The 17728-nt window shown below is 34.1% G+C and overlaps 1 protein-coding gene across 1 annotated transcript in view; it reads left to right on the top strand.

The window, feature by feature from the left end:
- Nucleotides 1-17728, top strand: part of LOC150095494 (deubiquitinase MYSM1-like) — a 166168-nt gene that overhangs the window by 134516 nt on the left and 13924 nt on the right. Inside the window, exon 10 of the mRNA XM_090410286.1 lies at nucleotides 1227-1678. Within this exon, the coding sequence (XP_090266412.1) occupies nucleotides 1227-1678 (452 nt within the window). The remainder of the gene's footprint in view (nucleotides 1-1226; nucleotides 1679-17728) is intronic.

Genomic DNA, 17728 nt, shown 5'->3' with positions numbered 1-17728 from the left:
GGCATTGACAAATCCAAATCAGACTTTGAAAGGGCCAAATGCTGCAAACTTGCTTTCTGTCCAAATGACAGTTGAACCTTTGGTCCCTTGCCAAGGTCATTGGGTGCAACTTTTGATCCCCCATGTTTCCACCACTCTCACATTCAGACGATATTATAATAACATCACCCAAAGACAAGGCCAACTTACTGGCATCACTATTCTCTTCCAATTCCTACATTGCATACTTTACCAAGCACTGTTCACATCATGCCACTCCCCCAGCCAGGAAAAAAAATCAGAAGAATCTTAACTTGGAGAATAACAAGGCATCCAGGCCTGATAGTATCTTGCCTTTGTGTTAGAAACTTGTGCTTGACGATTAATACCTGTTTTTCCTATTCAGCTGGTATCTGCCCTACAGCATGAAAATAGGCCTGCATCTAGTCCATTCCAAAGAAAGGTAACAAAAGCTATTATTCTTTATGCTATATTTCTTCTTTCTTCATGGACAGTGCTCTGCTTGAATATAATGTAAAATTTAAAACATCACATCCAGTTAGTGAAAGAAATAGAGCATATTGAAATTAGAGAAAAAATGGCCTAACCTAACCATCCTGTTTTCTTCTCTTCCTACTCTGTAGATGCTTCTACAGTCTTATCATTTCTGATTTCAAGGATGAAATCAATTCTGATGACCTGATTTCAACCTTATTTGCAGTAATATCTTACATTGTGTATCATTTCCTGAACATTATTGGAATGAAATAAAGAGAACAAACATCTCTTAGTCATTTTGCTCCAGTGATTTATACTTCTTTGAGAATTTTAGTGCATTTCTACCAAAATCACTGTTTATATTGCATAATGTTCTCCACCTATATTTGGATGACTTCTGCATTTCTGAACTTCTTCCAGATTTTGAATATAATCATTTATGTTGCATAAGGCCTCCTAAGAATTTTAGTATAATCAGACTAAAATAGAGCGCAATTTGTAGAGGGAGGTTCTCACCTCAACATATATTGTGAAGAGATTGCACTATTCACTCAGTTGGCTTAACTTTTTTCATATAAAATAATTTCAAAAATATTAGCCAAGTACTGAAAAAATAGGAGGTTGACTGCACTGTAGAAAAGGCTGTTTGGTTTTCATTTACATTTTAATTAACTTTAAACATTCTGTTTTACATTTTTTAAGCATGCAGTTTGACATATGTTGTTTTTATTTTTCATTTATTTTTATAGTATCTCAAAGTGAAGTTATCAATGACTTACATCAAAAAGGATACCAATTTTTGGGATGGTACCATTCTCATCCTACATTTCCACCCTTTCCTTCCATCCAGGATCTCGAAACTCAGTTAAAACATCAAGACTTATTTGAGAATCAAGGTCAGCCATTCATTGCTATCATCATTAGTCCTTATTACCAAGATACCTGTTCACAGTTAGGTTCTCCAGGAACAGCTTCTGTATTGAATTCTTTTATTGTTAGTGACAACATCAGCAGAGAAGGAACTCACAGAATTCCATATAGTCTGCCTTTGGAATACATAAATTGCAATGATGATAATTGTTTGAGTGATAAATTCTGGGACAGAATCAGTCATCTGTTTAAGAAAATCAATGCACATAATGAAAAAATAAACCTTTTAGAAAAATCTAGAAATAATCACATGATAACTTCACTGGAGAAGGTTTGTATCTTTACTTCGTACTGATTTAGTGAAAATTTAATGTGAGGAAAGTTAAATATTTCACTTTTATTAACATTTGTTATAACTTTTACTTGTTTTTGAAATACTGAAATATATTTTTCATACATGACTTCCTTGAGTAATAAAATATTGAATTGATACTCTTCAGGCACATGTTGCAAAATGTGGAAGCACCTATCAGATTCATTTTATCCATAACTATTTGTCAATTACAGGGACATTCTAAATTGTTATATTTTGTAATGACTTGTTATGTGGACATATTTAAATTTAGGATTTAAATATGCCCATGTAGTTCAGTTTAGTTTATTGCCAAAATATTTAAATCAATATATTAATAATTCTGTGTTACCTTGGAGTTTTAATTTTTTTTTTTTTTTTTTTTTTTTTTTTTTTTTAATGTGGATCCAGATCATCACAAAAGGCTTGAAGCTTATCACACATTTAGCTTTTTGTAGGCTAATGGTTACATAGTCTGGTTTCCTGCTCCAGAGACCAAACACAGTACTTTTTTTGCATGCTTCAAGCCTTCATACTGAAGGCTTGAAGTTTCTAGACATCTTCAGGTTACTGAAGACTTCTAGAAACCTTCATACCATAGTCAAATATAAATCCACATCCTGTTGGTTGGTAAGAAAGAAACTATCCACTTTAAGGATCTTTTAACCCGGCAATTAAGATTTCTATTAAAATTTATTCAGTTGTTTCGATTTTGATTTCATCAAATGATTTCTAATGCAAAATTAGACAAAAAAAATTTTTTTTAAATCATACAGCACATAAGCCTAAAACATTTTCATACACTTTTTTACAAATGTGTCACCATTTAATAGTTCTCTTTGAATGCTGTCCAAAATAATAAACCTTATCTTTGTGAGTGCCATTTAATGACATTTGGTGTTTGAGAATCTCTATTAAAAATTACCAAGTTATGGTTTCAATTTGAATGACATAAGAGATCATTGTATGATATTGTACTTCTTTTGGATTCTGTAATACCATTCTCCTTTTCTATATTGCATATTTTAAGAAATTCTTTCTCCCTCCTTGCTACCTTCTTGTATTTCTTTTAAAATAAAAATTCTGTGTGAGCCTATAACAGATCAGTATGGTTTGGGAGGAGGCAGGAAAGAATATGAATTTATTTTCAGGAGAAAAGTAATCTGTTCTTGTTCTTGAAGAACTGGAGGTTAGAGTCTGTGGGAAATACTTCATGAGAAAGGCTGTTCTGCAGAACCAAGGTAGATGGAATGAAAAATGAATGGTAATAGCAGTTTGGTGAGTCTGCAGTTCAACTGTGAAAGGATGTTAGGCTTCTGTTTATATTACTGTATGTAGGTTTAACAGAAAATGGAAAAGGTTTATGAGAAAGGTTCTGCTGAATATCACCCATGGAAATATCTGTATAAGAGATAAAACAATGCAGACACTGACTGGCTAGATAGTTTGGGGGAGAGGTGAATCACTAATTTGTAAGAAGATTTTTAGATGTGAGGGTAGTATTCCAAGGTAGAGCAAATTTGGGATTCTACAAAGTAACTTGCTAAATAGATGAAAAGTAACATCTTGAGATGTTACTTTTCATCTATTTAGCAACTTTACTTGAGATAAGATGGCAATTGCTGAGAAGCCTTCAAAGCATAACCCAGTGTATCCTCAGCAAATTCCTCAGATTCTGTTCCTTGGTCACTGGAATTGGAAAAGAGAACCATTTGGCATTGTTGACAGTAAAGTCACCATTGAAAAGGACTTCATTGTTGGGTTAGTTGAATTACAGGAAATGTTTTGCCTTTAATATTTTAGTTTTTTCTGTTTTGGTAATTTCAATAATTAGAATACTAAGTATTCATGTTATCATATTTTGAAATCATAAGAATCGTTATATTCAGCAATTATTTTAATGTTTTAATTTATTTTTGGATGCATTGTCTTTGTGATGTGACTTCATTTATGGTACCTTCTAATACTCATTACATTAAAAGGTTCATGGTCCACAGCATTCACCCATTCATTGTCTGCTTATTTCTGATGCTCACTGTCATTCATTCTTGCAAATCAACTTTATTTCATTACATAAGATTCAGTGGCTTATCTGTGGGGAGGGGACAGTCCACTCCGGGTGGCACTCTGAATCTTTTTGAACTTTTGCAGTTTATTCTGAAATACAGTCTCAAGAACTCAGTTCCAAATATTGTAATACTACTGCTTATTTTCCCCACAATTTCTGCAAGTGTTGCTAGCTGTAAGAGGAGTTTTTCTAAATTAAAATTGATTAAGAATTACCTACGTTACTATGAAATAGACTTCATCAATATCATCGCTTTTGCTAACAGAAAAGCAAGAAAAATAACATTTTAGAATGTTGGAATTAAAGTTTTACTTCAAAAATAAACAGTGTTTTAATTTATTTCCCTATACTTCGTTTTGACTTTTTGTAGTCTATTGAGAGGGGTAGAAAACTCAAGGACTGCCTGGGGCGGCAAAAGCTCTAGCTATGCCACTGCACAGATTATATACTTTCAGTTAGATGCTTCACATCTGGAGTCTGCAATGACATTGAAACATAAAATGTCATATCTTTGTTTGAATAATTTAATTACTAAAAGTTTATCATCATTTCCTGATTGTAGCAAGAAATGATGTAGTCAAGTGCATAATTTACTACATAGTATTCCACTATTAAGTTAACATTATTAGTTTCCAGTCAACAATCTTCCAAATTAATCTGATATATGTCATGTCTTGTCATAACTTTCTGTTTCAGTCTTCTAAACTTTGACTTACAATATTAGTCTATTTTGCATCTGAGTTTTTTTTTTTTTTTTTTTCTCTCCTCTCCCTTGTATCTTAGCATCAAACACCTGTTTTGCTAACCTTTCTTCTCTCATTCTGTTCAGATAACCATACCACTAAAGATTAGCCCTACTTGTATGTTCTTGAATACTAATAATGCATTTTCTTTTTTGATGACTTCATTTGATATGATTCTGTCATTAGTGTTAACTGTTCAGTTTCCTTACTTTCTGCAGAACTCTCATGTCTATTGTGAAAATGAGCCAGTTGATCTTTTCTATCAGCTGTTTTGTTTCTGACTTGTTTTTCAGGTGTAAAATTGGTTTGAACACTCTATTTTCACATTTAATTTGCTATCTTTTCTAAAAATTGCACTTAACATGCCCACACTGAGAACTGGCGTACTATATTGTTTACATGCTTGCACATGGGACAGGATGTGATTGTTGTGTGCACTTTCCAAAGAAATCTCTGAGAAACCAAGGCTTTGTAGAGGGGGAGAAATGTAATATAAGTAATTGATAATTAAGAGAAAATCTGTATTTGTTTGTATTTTTATTTAAATTTCTAAAGATGTTTAAATAAATAGGAATAAACAGAAATAGATTTGTTACAGTCAAATAAATATCCAGTGATTTAGATTTGGGATATTATGGTGATGCAGTAAAGTACTAGGGTAGAGATTGAATTGTATCATCCTGTGAACTGTCCTCAATAGTGGATGTACTGATAAGCTAAGATTTTGTTGCAGACTTACGATAAAGTTTTCTGTGAAACATAAGATTCATGTTTATGTCCTAAGACAATTTTTTATCCTCATTGCAATGAAATTGCATCTAGTGAATAAATCCTCCCACCACTATAGAACCAAGCAAAATAAAGTAAAAGTTTACTATAGCAAAAAATATTTCCAGTGAAATACCCTAAAAAATCTGTTTCAAAATAATGGATAAGGGAATTTTTTTCCTAACAATTTTCCATGATTTCACATCTATTCCTTCTGTTCTTTGATAACCAGAAAGAAAAGTGACTAATTCTAAGTGATTAACAAGGCATACCTTGTTTTGGAAATCACTTGAGGTGCAATAAAGAATTGTAATACTTTATGCAAAAGCTATGTTTTCAATTCTTGAAGTATCAGATTTTATTTGAGAAATATATGAAAAATGTCATGTTACAGAATTTTTTTTTTTTTTTTCCAAAAATGATATAAACAAAGTTTCTGAGCATTTGATGAAAGGAACAACAACAACACTGCTTTTGACTACAATGTTTGATTTATTTCTGCTGATTGTACTGGAGGGAAATAAGAATGGAAACCATATTTGCGTAAACAGTACTATTCAGTACCCAGTATGTAAAGCAACGGCAAGTTCAGTGAATTGGTTCATAATTCAAATACAGAGGTGATCTATAAGTGTGCACTCAAAGTGTTTGAATTCTAATTATTTCTTTCACCTATAGATGGTGCCCTAGGACTATTGGCCACTATCATATAATTTGTCTGCCAGTGTTTGTTGGGTATTGGACATCCATTTCGTAGTTTTGCTTATGAGGAAAGCAAAATGGTACTTCCCCAGGGAAAGTATACCATTTCCCAAGTTATTTTGCCTGTTGTTCTTATGCAAATGCTGTGAAGGAGTTTTGTCAGAAGTATCCCGACTTTATTGTTCCTCAAAATTCGACAATTACAAGATTAATCAAACGCTTTTGGGAAACTGGATCAGTTGCAAACAGTGGCATGGAAGACCTTCCATTCTGACTAAGTGCTAAAGTGACTGTGGTACACATTTACAAAGTTCACCTTCAAAGAGTCTTAGAAAACTCTCTGCACAACAGGTATGTCATATGGCAGTATTTGGAGAGCTACCAAACAATTAAACTTTGTCCGTACTGTGTTCATTCAGTTCAGGAATTGAAGCCACTGGATAAGGAAAAACGTGTTGTGTACTGTAGGTGGTTTCAGTCATTTGTTGAAGAAAATGGAGTTCAGAAGCTGGACAATGTTTTCTTCTCACACCAAAATGCATGACTTTACGGTTATTAACATTGAAATGACAGCCATTTTCACATGCCCACAGTTCCAGCCTATTCAATTCATTCTACAAGTATTGCATATCAGCCAATATCTGTATGTCACATGTCAAATCCTTCCCAATGTCATTAATGTACAGATTGAATAACAATGGACCAAGGACTGATCCTTGAGGCACACCACTAGTTACTTTGAATCTTGCAGATTCACATCCCCATATACCACTTTTTGCTGTCAGTCAGGCATCCTCTTATCCATGGCAATAGTTCATAATCCAATCCCATATTCTCAGATTTATGCAATTGTATTCCATGCTGTTTTCTGTCAAATGCCTTAGCAAAATCCAAAAGTATGATGGTGTATCCATTCCCCCTTGTCTCGGTGGTAACATTATTATAGAATGTGAGAAAGTTGCTAAAACATGGCTTCCTTTAGTTAAACCCATACTGTTCATTGCAAAATAGCGATTCTCTGTCAACCCATTTCTGAATGTGAACCCTAACCAACTTTTCCAAAATAATCTTCACTACCACTCCTGAGATACTGATTGTTGGATACATCAGTGTTTTCCACTCCTGTGTAACTTCCCTGTCCTGAGATTCAAATTATATAGCCAGTTCAACTGAACACTCTTTAGCATCCATAATGATATCCACACATCCCAGTTCCTATTGCATTCATATATAATTTTTATTCAGTTTGTGCAACAGCTGTAGTACATTCCTCTTCGTCCACGAGTTTCCTCATGCAGTGAAAAGGTAGTGGTGAGTTCAATGTTGCATTTAGCTAATGAGCAGCAAAATGGCTGCTCATTAGTTAAACATATCAGTCATCCACATACCATCTGCATTTGGTAGATTTATTCTTTGAAATTCATTCTTTCTTTTACTTGCAGCATAATGATACAATTCTTTTGGATTGTCTTTAATTTGCAGAGCCAGTTTGTTTTCATACTTGGACTTAGCTTTCCGTACAACAATTGAGACTCTTCTGACCTGCTGCTTATAATTATCATAACTGACATAATCCTTATGCACATGATATTCCTTCCACATAATCTCTTCCTTAATTTAGATTACACATCCATTTCACTCCTACTCTATTTATTCTTCAAACTCTAGAGACACATTCTGACATCACATCATTTAAGTATTTTTTAAACACTTCTCACACATTGTCGATATCTTCTCATCCTATAACTGATATCATGGCACAGAACCCAGCATATCCCTCAGGTGGTGATAATTCTAAATGGATTCAAGACATTTGATATCATTAGCAGCACACCCCATCCTCTCTATCCTTCTTAAAAATATTGTACTCTTTGCTCTCGATACTGGTTAGTATGTCTGCTTCTGATAGCTAGGTCTCATTAGTGCCTACAATATGAGGTCCCAGTACATTAACCAAGGCAACAAACTCTACTCCTTTGTTTCTGATCCTTGCATGCTTGCATTAGCCAAAATAACAGAATTTGATCATCGGGGAATCTTCCATGAAATGCCCTTGCATTTTCTAAAAATTTGCTATTGCATTGTTGGACCCATTTTCTTTGAGACAACATTGAACAATGCAATACCAAGACATTACCACCTAGTTCATGGCTCTCATTATTGGAGAATGTGATTGCTATTTTCAGTTGGACTGTGCCACTTTAGTGTTATACATCAAATGAAACGATACAATTTTTGCAAATGTTTTGGTCGCAGACTGATTTCTAAAGGACTTTGTCCCCCCCCCCCCAAGATTTTTTCTTGTGGGATTATCTGAAAGATAAGGTGTATAAATATAATCCTCACACAATTAATGACCTTAAGACAAACATTGCTGAAGCAATCAGAGTAGTTAGTAATTCCTTGCTTCAAAGAGTTGCCTCTAATTTGGTCATGTGCCTGCATTCAAGAATGAGGCTGCAATTTTAAGTATTTGCTTTAGTAATGTTATTTATTTTTGCCTTTGTAAAGATATGGTTATAAGCTTTGTTTGTAGCAATTTAGTTCTATAATGTTTGTCATTAATATTGAAGAATTCAAGTTTATTTTATGATGTATGCAACTTTTGGATCACCCTATACGTACGTATTCACAAAGCAATATTTTAATTGAATTTTAAAAATGAGTTGTAGAAAATATAGTTCACTGTGGTTCATCATATTATCATATGAAAGTTACAATTCTATATTACCAGAGATGCAAGGGATGGGGGGGGGATACTAATTGCCTTTGTTTTCTTTTGATGTTTTTGTAGTTAGTGCACAGTTATATAATCATAAACCAGAAATATTGTTAGATATTCATATATACTTCACTTTGAGATATTTTCTCCAAATTTTGCAGCAGTTACGAGGGTGGTCTGAAAAGTTCTTAGCCTCAACCATAGATGGCAACACTATTCACGATTTTTTTTTTTTTTTTTTTAAGTTGGTACATCTCTCATAAGTATCATGTGAAATTGCAAGTCATTCTATCAAGTAGTTTGTTTTATTTGTAAAAGAAGGTTTAATGCCAAAAGAAATTCATTCGAAGTTCATAAAAGTTTATGAGCACTCTTCTCCTTCATTTTCAACAATTAAGAAATGGGCTGCTGAGTTTAAACGTGGTCGTATCAGTCTTGAAGATGATCCATGTAAAGGACGTCCAAAAAGTGTAAACAGCACCAGAAATCATTGATCAATTGCATGATATGACATTGGATGACTGGCAAGTCAAAGTGCTTGAACTGCTGAGACTATATGCATTTCAAAAGAATGTGTAGGATATATTTTGCATGAAGAATTGCAAATGAAAAAGCTTTGCACAATATGGGTGCCGCACTTGCTCACAACAGATCAAAAACGCATTCGCATGAAAATCTCTGAACAGTGCCTGGAGCATTTTAACAAGAATAAAACTGATTTTGTGCATCAATTTATTACTATGGATGAGACTTGGATTCACCATTACACACCAGGATCCAAACAGCAGTAAAACAATGGACAGAAGCCGTTTGTTCAAAGCCAAAGAAGACAGTCGGTTCCATCAGCAGGAAAGGTCATGGCATCGGTGTTTCGAGATGCTTAAAGACATATTGTTTATTAATTATCTTGAAATGGGTAAAACAACAACTGGGGAGTATTATTCCGATCTTCACCAGGTCGTTTTTTTTGCAGAAGAAGAAAAAAAATCATCTTTCATCGGGACCTGCCCACAAAGGTGTTTGGCAATGCGAAAATTAAGGGATTGCACTATGAGTTGTTGGAACATCCACCCTATTCCCCAGATTTAGTTCTCTCTGACTTCTGTCTTCCCAAAACTAAAATGCTTCCTTGCTGGTCAGCGTTTTTCTTCGAATCAAGAGGTGATTGCAGCTTTAGAGGGGTATTTTACAGATCTTACTGAGAACCACTGCAGGGACTGGATAATGGCGCTGGAGCATCGATGGAATGAATGTATTAGTCTTAAGAGAGATTATGTTGAAAAATAAAAATAATTTTGAAATTATAAATTTGTTTTTTCCTTGTTAGGCCAAGAACTTTTCAGACCACCCTCATAAGTACGTAATTTGTTGCATAAAGTAAAGATTATCGTCATCAAATTCCTGACATGTACCCTCAATCGGAGGGGGGGGGGTGCAGGATATGATATGATAGTACTACATGACAAACTCACATCATTACTAACTTCCTATCTACAATTTTCCTCCAAATCAGTCTGTTACTTGTCAAGACCCCAACATTATCACATTTTATATTTCTATCGTCTAAGGCACTTTGTACCGTATCAATCCACCTATATCTTGTTCTTCCTCTGGGTCATTTTCCTGGCAGAGAACACTTGTTTTGCTAATCTTCCCTCGTCCATTCTGTTCAAGTGACCATACCACCTGAGATTAGCTCTGCTAATGCATTCCTGGATGCCGACAATGTCAAATTCTTTCCTAATATCCTCGTTTTTAATATGATATTGCCATTGATGCCATCTGTTCACGCCTCTAATCTTTCTCAGGACTCTCATATCTGCAGTCTCTAGTCTTTGGTCAAGTGTTTTATTTCTGACTCAGCTCTCAGATCCATAAGTTAAAATTGGTTTGAACACTGTCTTGTATACAGCTAATTTAGTGTTCTGACTAATTTCTCTCTTATTCCATATGAATTTATTCAATTGTCTTCCTACCATACCAGCTTTGTTGATTCTGTTGTCTATTTCCATATTTAATTTACCATCTTCACTAAAAATCGTGTCTAAGTAGCTGAAATGTTTTACCTGCTCTATAAGTTCTCCATTCACGATGCAGTTGATATTTTCATTGTCTTTGTCTTTTTAATGCTGACCTTCATACCATATCTATTACAACAGCTATTCAATTTAGTCAGGAAATCTTACAAACTTGTAGCGGATTTATTTAGAAGGTATAATATCTTCCGCATGAAGCAAAGAGCTGACATTAACATCTCCAATTCTGATATCATGTTTAATACCACTTTCCTTCATAATGTGATCCATATGGATAATGAATAACAGAGGGGATAATGTACATCCTTGTCTCACACTAGATTTAACATTAAATCATCTTCCTGTACTTTCTTCAATTCTAACTGCTGACTAATAACTCAAATAATGACTAAGTATTGCTTGATATAATGCCCCATTGACACCATATAACTGTAGCGTATTGAATAGCTTCACTCTTGGCACCTAGGCATATGCCAAAGTGCCAAGAGTTAAATAAAATACAGATAATAGTTAAATAAAATACAAAACTTAAATACAGATCTCTGTTATATTCCCATGCTTTCTCGACTATTTGTCGTAAAGTGAAGATCTGATCCTGACAGCATCTATTTGACCTGAATCCAGCTTGTTCTTCACCAAGCTTTTCTTCCACAATTCTTCTCAACCGTTTCTCAAGTATACTTGCATTGATTTTGACAGGAACACTCAGTAGGGAAATACCTTTGCAATTCTCACATTCAGTTTTATTTCCCTTTTTATATATGGGTACTATTACAGCTCTACTCCAATCATCAGGAATTCGTCCCTCTGTCCAGGCCTTCTGAACTATGCAGTGCATCCACTGTAAGACTTTAATACCACCATACTTCGGCATTTCTGGTCGAATATCATCTACTTCTGCTGTCTTTTCACATTTCAAGCCTTTGATAGCTTTTTCTACTTCAAGTGATATGTATTCCTGACTGTATGCCTGTTGATTGTTTTTTACCACTGTGCTATCACTGCTTGTTTCATTTAGCAATTTTTCGAAGTAATTACTCCATAGTTCAAGGTTATCTTTTTTCCCCATTTTCATGTCACCTTTATCATCTCTAACTCCTTTTATAGCACTCTTTCCTCCATTTCTAAGCTTCTGCTTCTTCAACAACCTCCAGAATATCTTACCACTTTCTTTTCTATGTTCTTATCAAAGTCCTCCCATGACTTTTGTTTAGCTAGTTTTACACAGTGTTTAGCTTTCTTACATTTGCCTCTGTATTCTCTTAGAGCACGAGCTGACTTATTTGCCAGGAACTTTTGATATGCTTTCTTCTTGTCCTTCACTGCCTCTTTAACTTCCCATGTCCACCATGGAGTTCTGATTTTTCTATCCTTGCAGACAACCTCACCACATGCCTCTCTGGCTGAATCAATCAGGGCTTCCTTCAAGGCTTGCCACTGAATCTCCAAGGTTTGGTTCCTGTACTCAAGCTCTTTCATTTTTTTTTCCGATAATCTTTGTGTATTTTAGTCTACAGTTCACATCTGAGATGTTCAACTTTTATTCGCTTTAAAACTTTCTTACATGTTATTCTTCTCGATATGAAATTCAATTTTATCCTGCTCAAGACTAAATAGTGATCACTTCCAATTTCAAATCCTCTGTACACTCTGGTGTCCTGCACCAGGGAGAAAACATCACTATCAACAATAACATAGTCAATGAGACTTTTCTTATTCCTTGCTTCTTCTCTCCATGTGAATTTGTGCATATTTTTATGTTGGAACATGGTGTTAGTAATAACCAGTCCATGTCTTGAGCAGAAATCCAATAGGCATTTGCCATTATTATTAGCTTTGCTCTTTTCTCCAAATTTTCCCAAAATATTTTTGTATGTCTCACAATCATTTCCTACTCTGCTATTTAGATCCCCAACAAGGACCAATTTTTCATTGTGTCAGTTGCTTTCTCTAAAGCATCAAAAAAATTTCTCCACTTCTACCTTAGTAGAATCTTCTGTGGGACCAATAAGGCACAAATAAGTCCCATTGTCCAATTTCCCATTCTGATATTCGCCCACATCACTCTACTTGAGACTGCCTGCCATTCAAAAAGATTAGCCTCATATTTAGTGTTGAGTACTATGGTACTCCTTCTTTTCCTTGATTGGATTGCCTGAATATAACATTTTGTATTTATTGCTCAGAAAGATCCTACCAGTTTTTGTCTTTTTTGTTTCGCTGTAAAATAAAGATCTGAGTTTAAAACATTAATGCTGGCCAGGTACAAATCATGTTTTTGTATTAGGTGGGCATGCTAAAAATTGTGGTATGTGTTTTCATTGAAACCAATAATTAAGTGGAATCATATTTGGTTGGTATATTTAAATTACTAAAAGGTGTAAGTATATTGAGTTAAAATTAATGAGATGTGAATCATGTTACAGTGATTGCTATATGTAAGGGATACTAATAATGAACAGCAGGGCTTAGGTAATCAGAGGGCCTATGTAATTCTATGGCCGCATCACAAAGCATATCTAGTAATTTGGTGAGCAGCAGCAACACAACCTCAGTAGCTGAACAAACGAACAACACTAATTGCACGCTCATGTTCCAGTGTCGCCTGGAGCATGTGTGTTGGAACGAAACAGTGTAAGAATGCTTCTTTGACACATCCAATATTTAAAAAACATGTGGGTATATAGTGATATAAAAACACTAAATAAAATTAGTAACATCAAGATTATCGATTAGTGATAGAATATCTAATACGCATTAGATTCAAATTGTTATTTTATTTTTTTGATCATGAAAATCAAAATCCACAGGCTGGCTGGCCGTACAAAAATTGCACCGCAGGCCACATCCAGCCAGCAGACAGTGATTTGGACATCCCTGATGTACAGTACAGTTATGGTGGTATGTATTCCAGTAAGTTGTCAGGTGGAATGAATTACATGTCATCCTATGATCTACAGACTCATGTTTGCATTTATGGTGGCCATTAAAAAAAAAAAAACTTATTTGGAGAGGAGAAAGAGATTTGTTTGCAAAGTATGTATAACTAACCAATCTCTATACACTGGTAGCTTAGTAACCGTACTATAAGGAGAGGACATATCCATCAAACTAATAATGTTGATTAAAATATTCCTCTAGGCATGATATGAATTACATGTGCGTTCGTGGAGCATTAAGCAAACAAATCATCCTATACAATTTCTTTTGTGCCTGTTATGAAGGTAAAGTTAGTCTTGTACCAGAAGTTATTTATTGAAAGGTTTTGCTTTTGAAGGTTGAATAAATGGGCAAATTACCATATTTCTGATTTTCTTTTACTTTTTTCTTTTTTTTTTATTCCCCTAAAGAAGAATTTTATTTAGTAACAAAAAAAAAATATGTATTGATCACTGTATAATTTTTTAAATAGTCAACATTTTTAACACATTCATACATATCCTAGGAGATGTGTTTTACATTATGGGTAATACTAAGAATAGTGATCAGAACTTTACCCACCTTTGCAATGAGTTGCCCTAGTGTTGAACTGCGTGCTTTAGCTCACGCTACAACCCGCCAAAACTTTTATAGTTTACTATATTCGGCATGAAACTCTTTGAGTCTCTTATTCGGCTTTGAAACAATGTGGGATTTAATATCTCCTTAATTTAAATAACATTTTTAATATTGGTAATATTTGTTTGAGATCACCAGAAGCAGGCCTTTTCTTGTAAAACATAGGATTCATATTTATTTTTATTCAGAACAAACAGATTTTTACTCACTATCTTTATTCTTTAAAAAAGAATAAAATGTTCCTGTATAGTGAAATACCTCCTTTCTACCACCAGAGACACTATACTGCATTGACCCAAGCAAAACAAATAAGTTTTATTGTATTATTAAATACAGTACATATGCACAATGTCCAAACAACTATTTCAGATTTTCAGTTGCAGAAAAAAATGCAGTCACACCCGTTAATGATGTAACCCTTGGATACAGAAACAAACTAACCAGTTTATGCAAAGCAAATAAACATATCGTCGTTGTCAAATTCCTGACTTGTACTCTTAGAGGATTTACAGGATATCATGATGGTACTACATGAAAAAGTTGCATCATTACTGACTTCTTATTGACTGTTTTCCTCCAAATTAATGCGTTCTCTATCAAGACTTCATTATTATCAGTTCATAGATTTCTGTCTTCTAAGGCACTTTTTATTGTATCAAACCACCTAAATCTTGGTTTTCTTCTGGATCTTCTTCTTCCTGCCATACCCGTACCACCTCGGAGATTATCTCTGCTAACAAAGTCAAGTTTTTTTTCCCTAATATCCTCATTTTTAATATGATACTGTCATTATGCCATTTGTTCACACCCACTGATATTTTTAAAAACTATCATATCTTTGGTCTCCAGTCTTTGTCAAGTGTTTTATTTCTCACTCAGCTCTCATATCCATAAGTTAAAATTGTTTTGACCACTGTCTTGTATACAGCTAGTTTAGTGTTTTGAATAATTTCTCTCTTATTTCATATAAATTTATTCAAGTGACTTCTTACCATTCCAGGTTGGATAATTTTGTTGTCTATTGCCATATTTAATTGCCATCTTCACTAAAAATTGTGCCTAAATAGCTGAAATGTTTTATTGTTCTGTAGTTTCTCCATCCACCTGATTTATTACAACAGTTATTTAATTGAGTCAGCAAATCCTGCATACCTGTACTGGATTTATTTAGAAGTGTAACATCATCTGCATAAAGCAAAGAGCTAGATTAACATCTCCAATTTGATACGAGGTTTAAAACCAGTTTCTTTCATAATGTGATCACTATATATGATGAATAACATATGTATATTATATTCATCATATACATATATGTACATAAGAGGACAAACTACTAGAAGAACAAAATGGTTTCCAAAAAGGCTGATCCTGCATAGATCCAATTTTTACTTTAAAATTATTAATAGAAAAGAGGAGAGAATTTCAAAAAGAAACACGTGGCCTTTATTGATTATGAAAAAGCTTTTGACAAAATTAGTAGACAAAAATTGTTTAAAATATTAACCGATTTAAATATACCAAACCAACTTTTACAATTGATTCAAGAAATATATACAGGAAATAAAAGAGCAGTTAAATTAGTATACATCTCAGAATGGAAAGATATCAAGAGGTGTATGACAAGGATGTACTCTCTCACTTCTGCTTTTCAATATATATATATATATATATATATATACACAGGGTGTTCGGGATAAATTTGACATATTTATAATTAATTATATTTTTCCGTAAGTTACATGTATTAACACACACTTCTCTTCATTTAAAAGTTTGGACCCTTCTTCATTCATATACAAGATGTCAGAAAGGATGGATAGCTGGAACCCACCTGAATCATGGAAGAGAATAACTTGTATCATGATGATTCGTGCCCGCCATCAAAATAAGGATATTACGACTGCTGCCCAATGCTCCCTGAATACAGTAAAAACAATCAGGCATGAACTAGAGACTCGCAATGGTGACTACGAGGATGTAGCAAGAAGAAAGATCCCTAGCAGACGATCTGATTGCGTTCGTACAGCAGAATTCCTCGCAAATCTGCAGGAACAGGTGTTGAAGAACCCTGGCATTGGAATTCGGGCTTTGTTCGTGGAGTTGCTAACTGTAGTCAAGCCCTGGATAACAAGGGTAGCCAATGGTAGGCCGTATGTATGGCAGCAGGATTCAGCCCCTTGCCACACCTCTGGGAAAAGTCAAAAATGGTTGTCTGAAAATTTCTACGACTTCACCAGTCCAAATGTTTGGCCTCCAAACTCCCCAGACCTTAACCCCATGGATTATTTTGTATGGGGCGCAGTTGAAAAAGACACCAATCGCACTTCCAGTAATACAAAAGCCCAGTTAATGGATAAAATTAAAACAGTTTTTGCGGCCCTTCCCAGGGAGACTGTAGCATCAGCTTGTTCGAGGTTCCGAAGCAGAATTGAAGCTGTGATCGATGCTAATGGTGGTTATTTTGAGTAAATCTTGTTGATAGTATTGTAATTAACTCTGCCTGTAATGCTTTTTTGTCAATTCATTAAATTTAATAGATACAAAGAAGATTTTCTTTTTCCTTACGAAACTGTCAAATTTATCCCGAACACCCTGTATATATATATAAATAAATTTATAACAATCTGGAAACAGTATAACCCATTTGGTATACAAATGACTCTGCAAATGAAGATAGATACACTACTATTTGCAGATGATCAAATAGTATTAGCTACATCAGAAGATGATTTACAAAGATCATTAAAATCATTAAATGATATCTCATAACAATATATGACAATATCTAAAGAAAAAAAATAATGGTATTCAAAGGAGAAAACCCAATAAGAAGTAAAATAGTTATAGATAATAAAATACCAGAACAAGTAAACATCAGATACTTCGGATGTGATCTATCATACGAAGAGGAAAAAGACATACACTAAAATATCAAACTTCGTTAAAGTAAATGACATAATAAATAATATATTTAAGCCATCCCTAGTACAAAACCACACTAGAATCAGACTATATAATGGCTTGTCAAAACCAACTCTACTATACGGAAGCGAAACATGGACCTTATAAAGGAAAGATGAAAAACGAACTCAGACAGCAGAAATGAAGTTCCTCAGAAAAACAGCTGGATATACCAAGTGGGACCACAAAACAAATGAAGAAATCTTACAATCCCTGAAAATAAAACCAATTAATTACTACATAAGACAGTATAACCAAAAATGACTAGAATATTTAAATCGAATGGACAACAGTAGCCTACCAAAAATATTATACAGATACAAAATAAGTGGAAAAAGAAGAATCGGAAGATCAAGAAAGAGATGACATGAGACCGGAACAGGCCTAAATTCCATGTTAGGAAGAAGTATAAAAGATTTTCTGTATCATTTAGATAGTCCACAGTACTAATTTTTTCAAATAAAATTCTAA

This window comes from Typopeltis vanoorti, chromosome 20, assembly GCF_054136105.1.
Source record: "Typopeltis vanoorti isolate ZY-2024b chromosome 20, IOZ_Tvanoo_1.0, whole genome shotgun sequence".
NCBI classification, from domain to species: Eukaryota; Metazoa; Arthropoda; class Arachnida; order Uropygi; family Thelyphonidae; genus Typopeltis; species Typopeltis vanoorti.
This window is presented reverse-complemented; position numbering and strand designations above follow the sequence as displayed.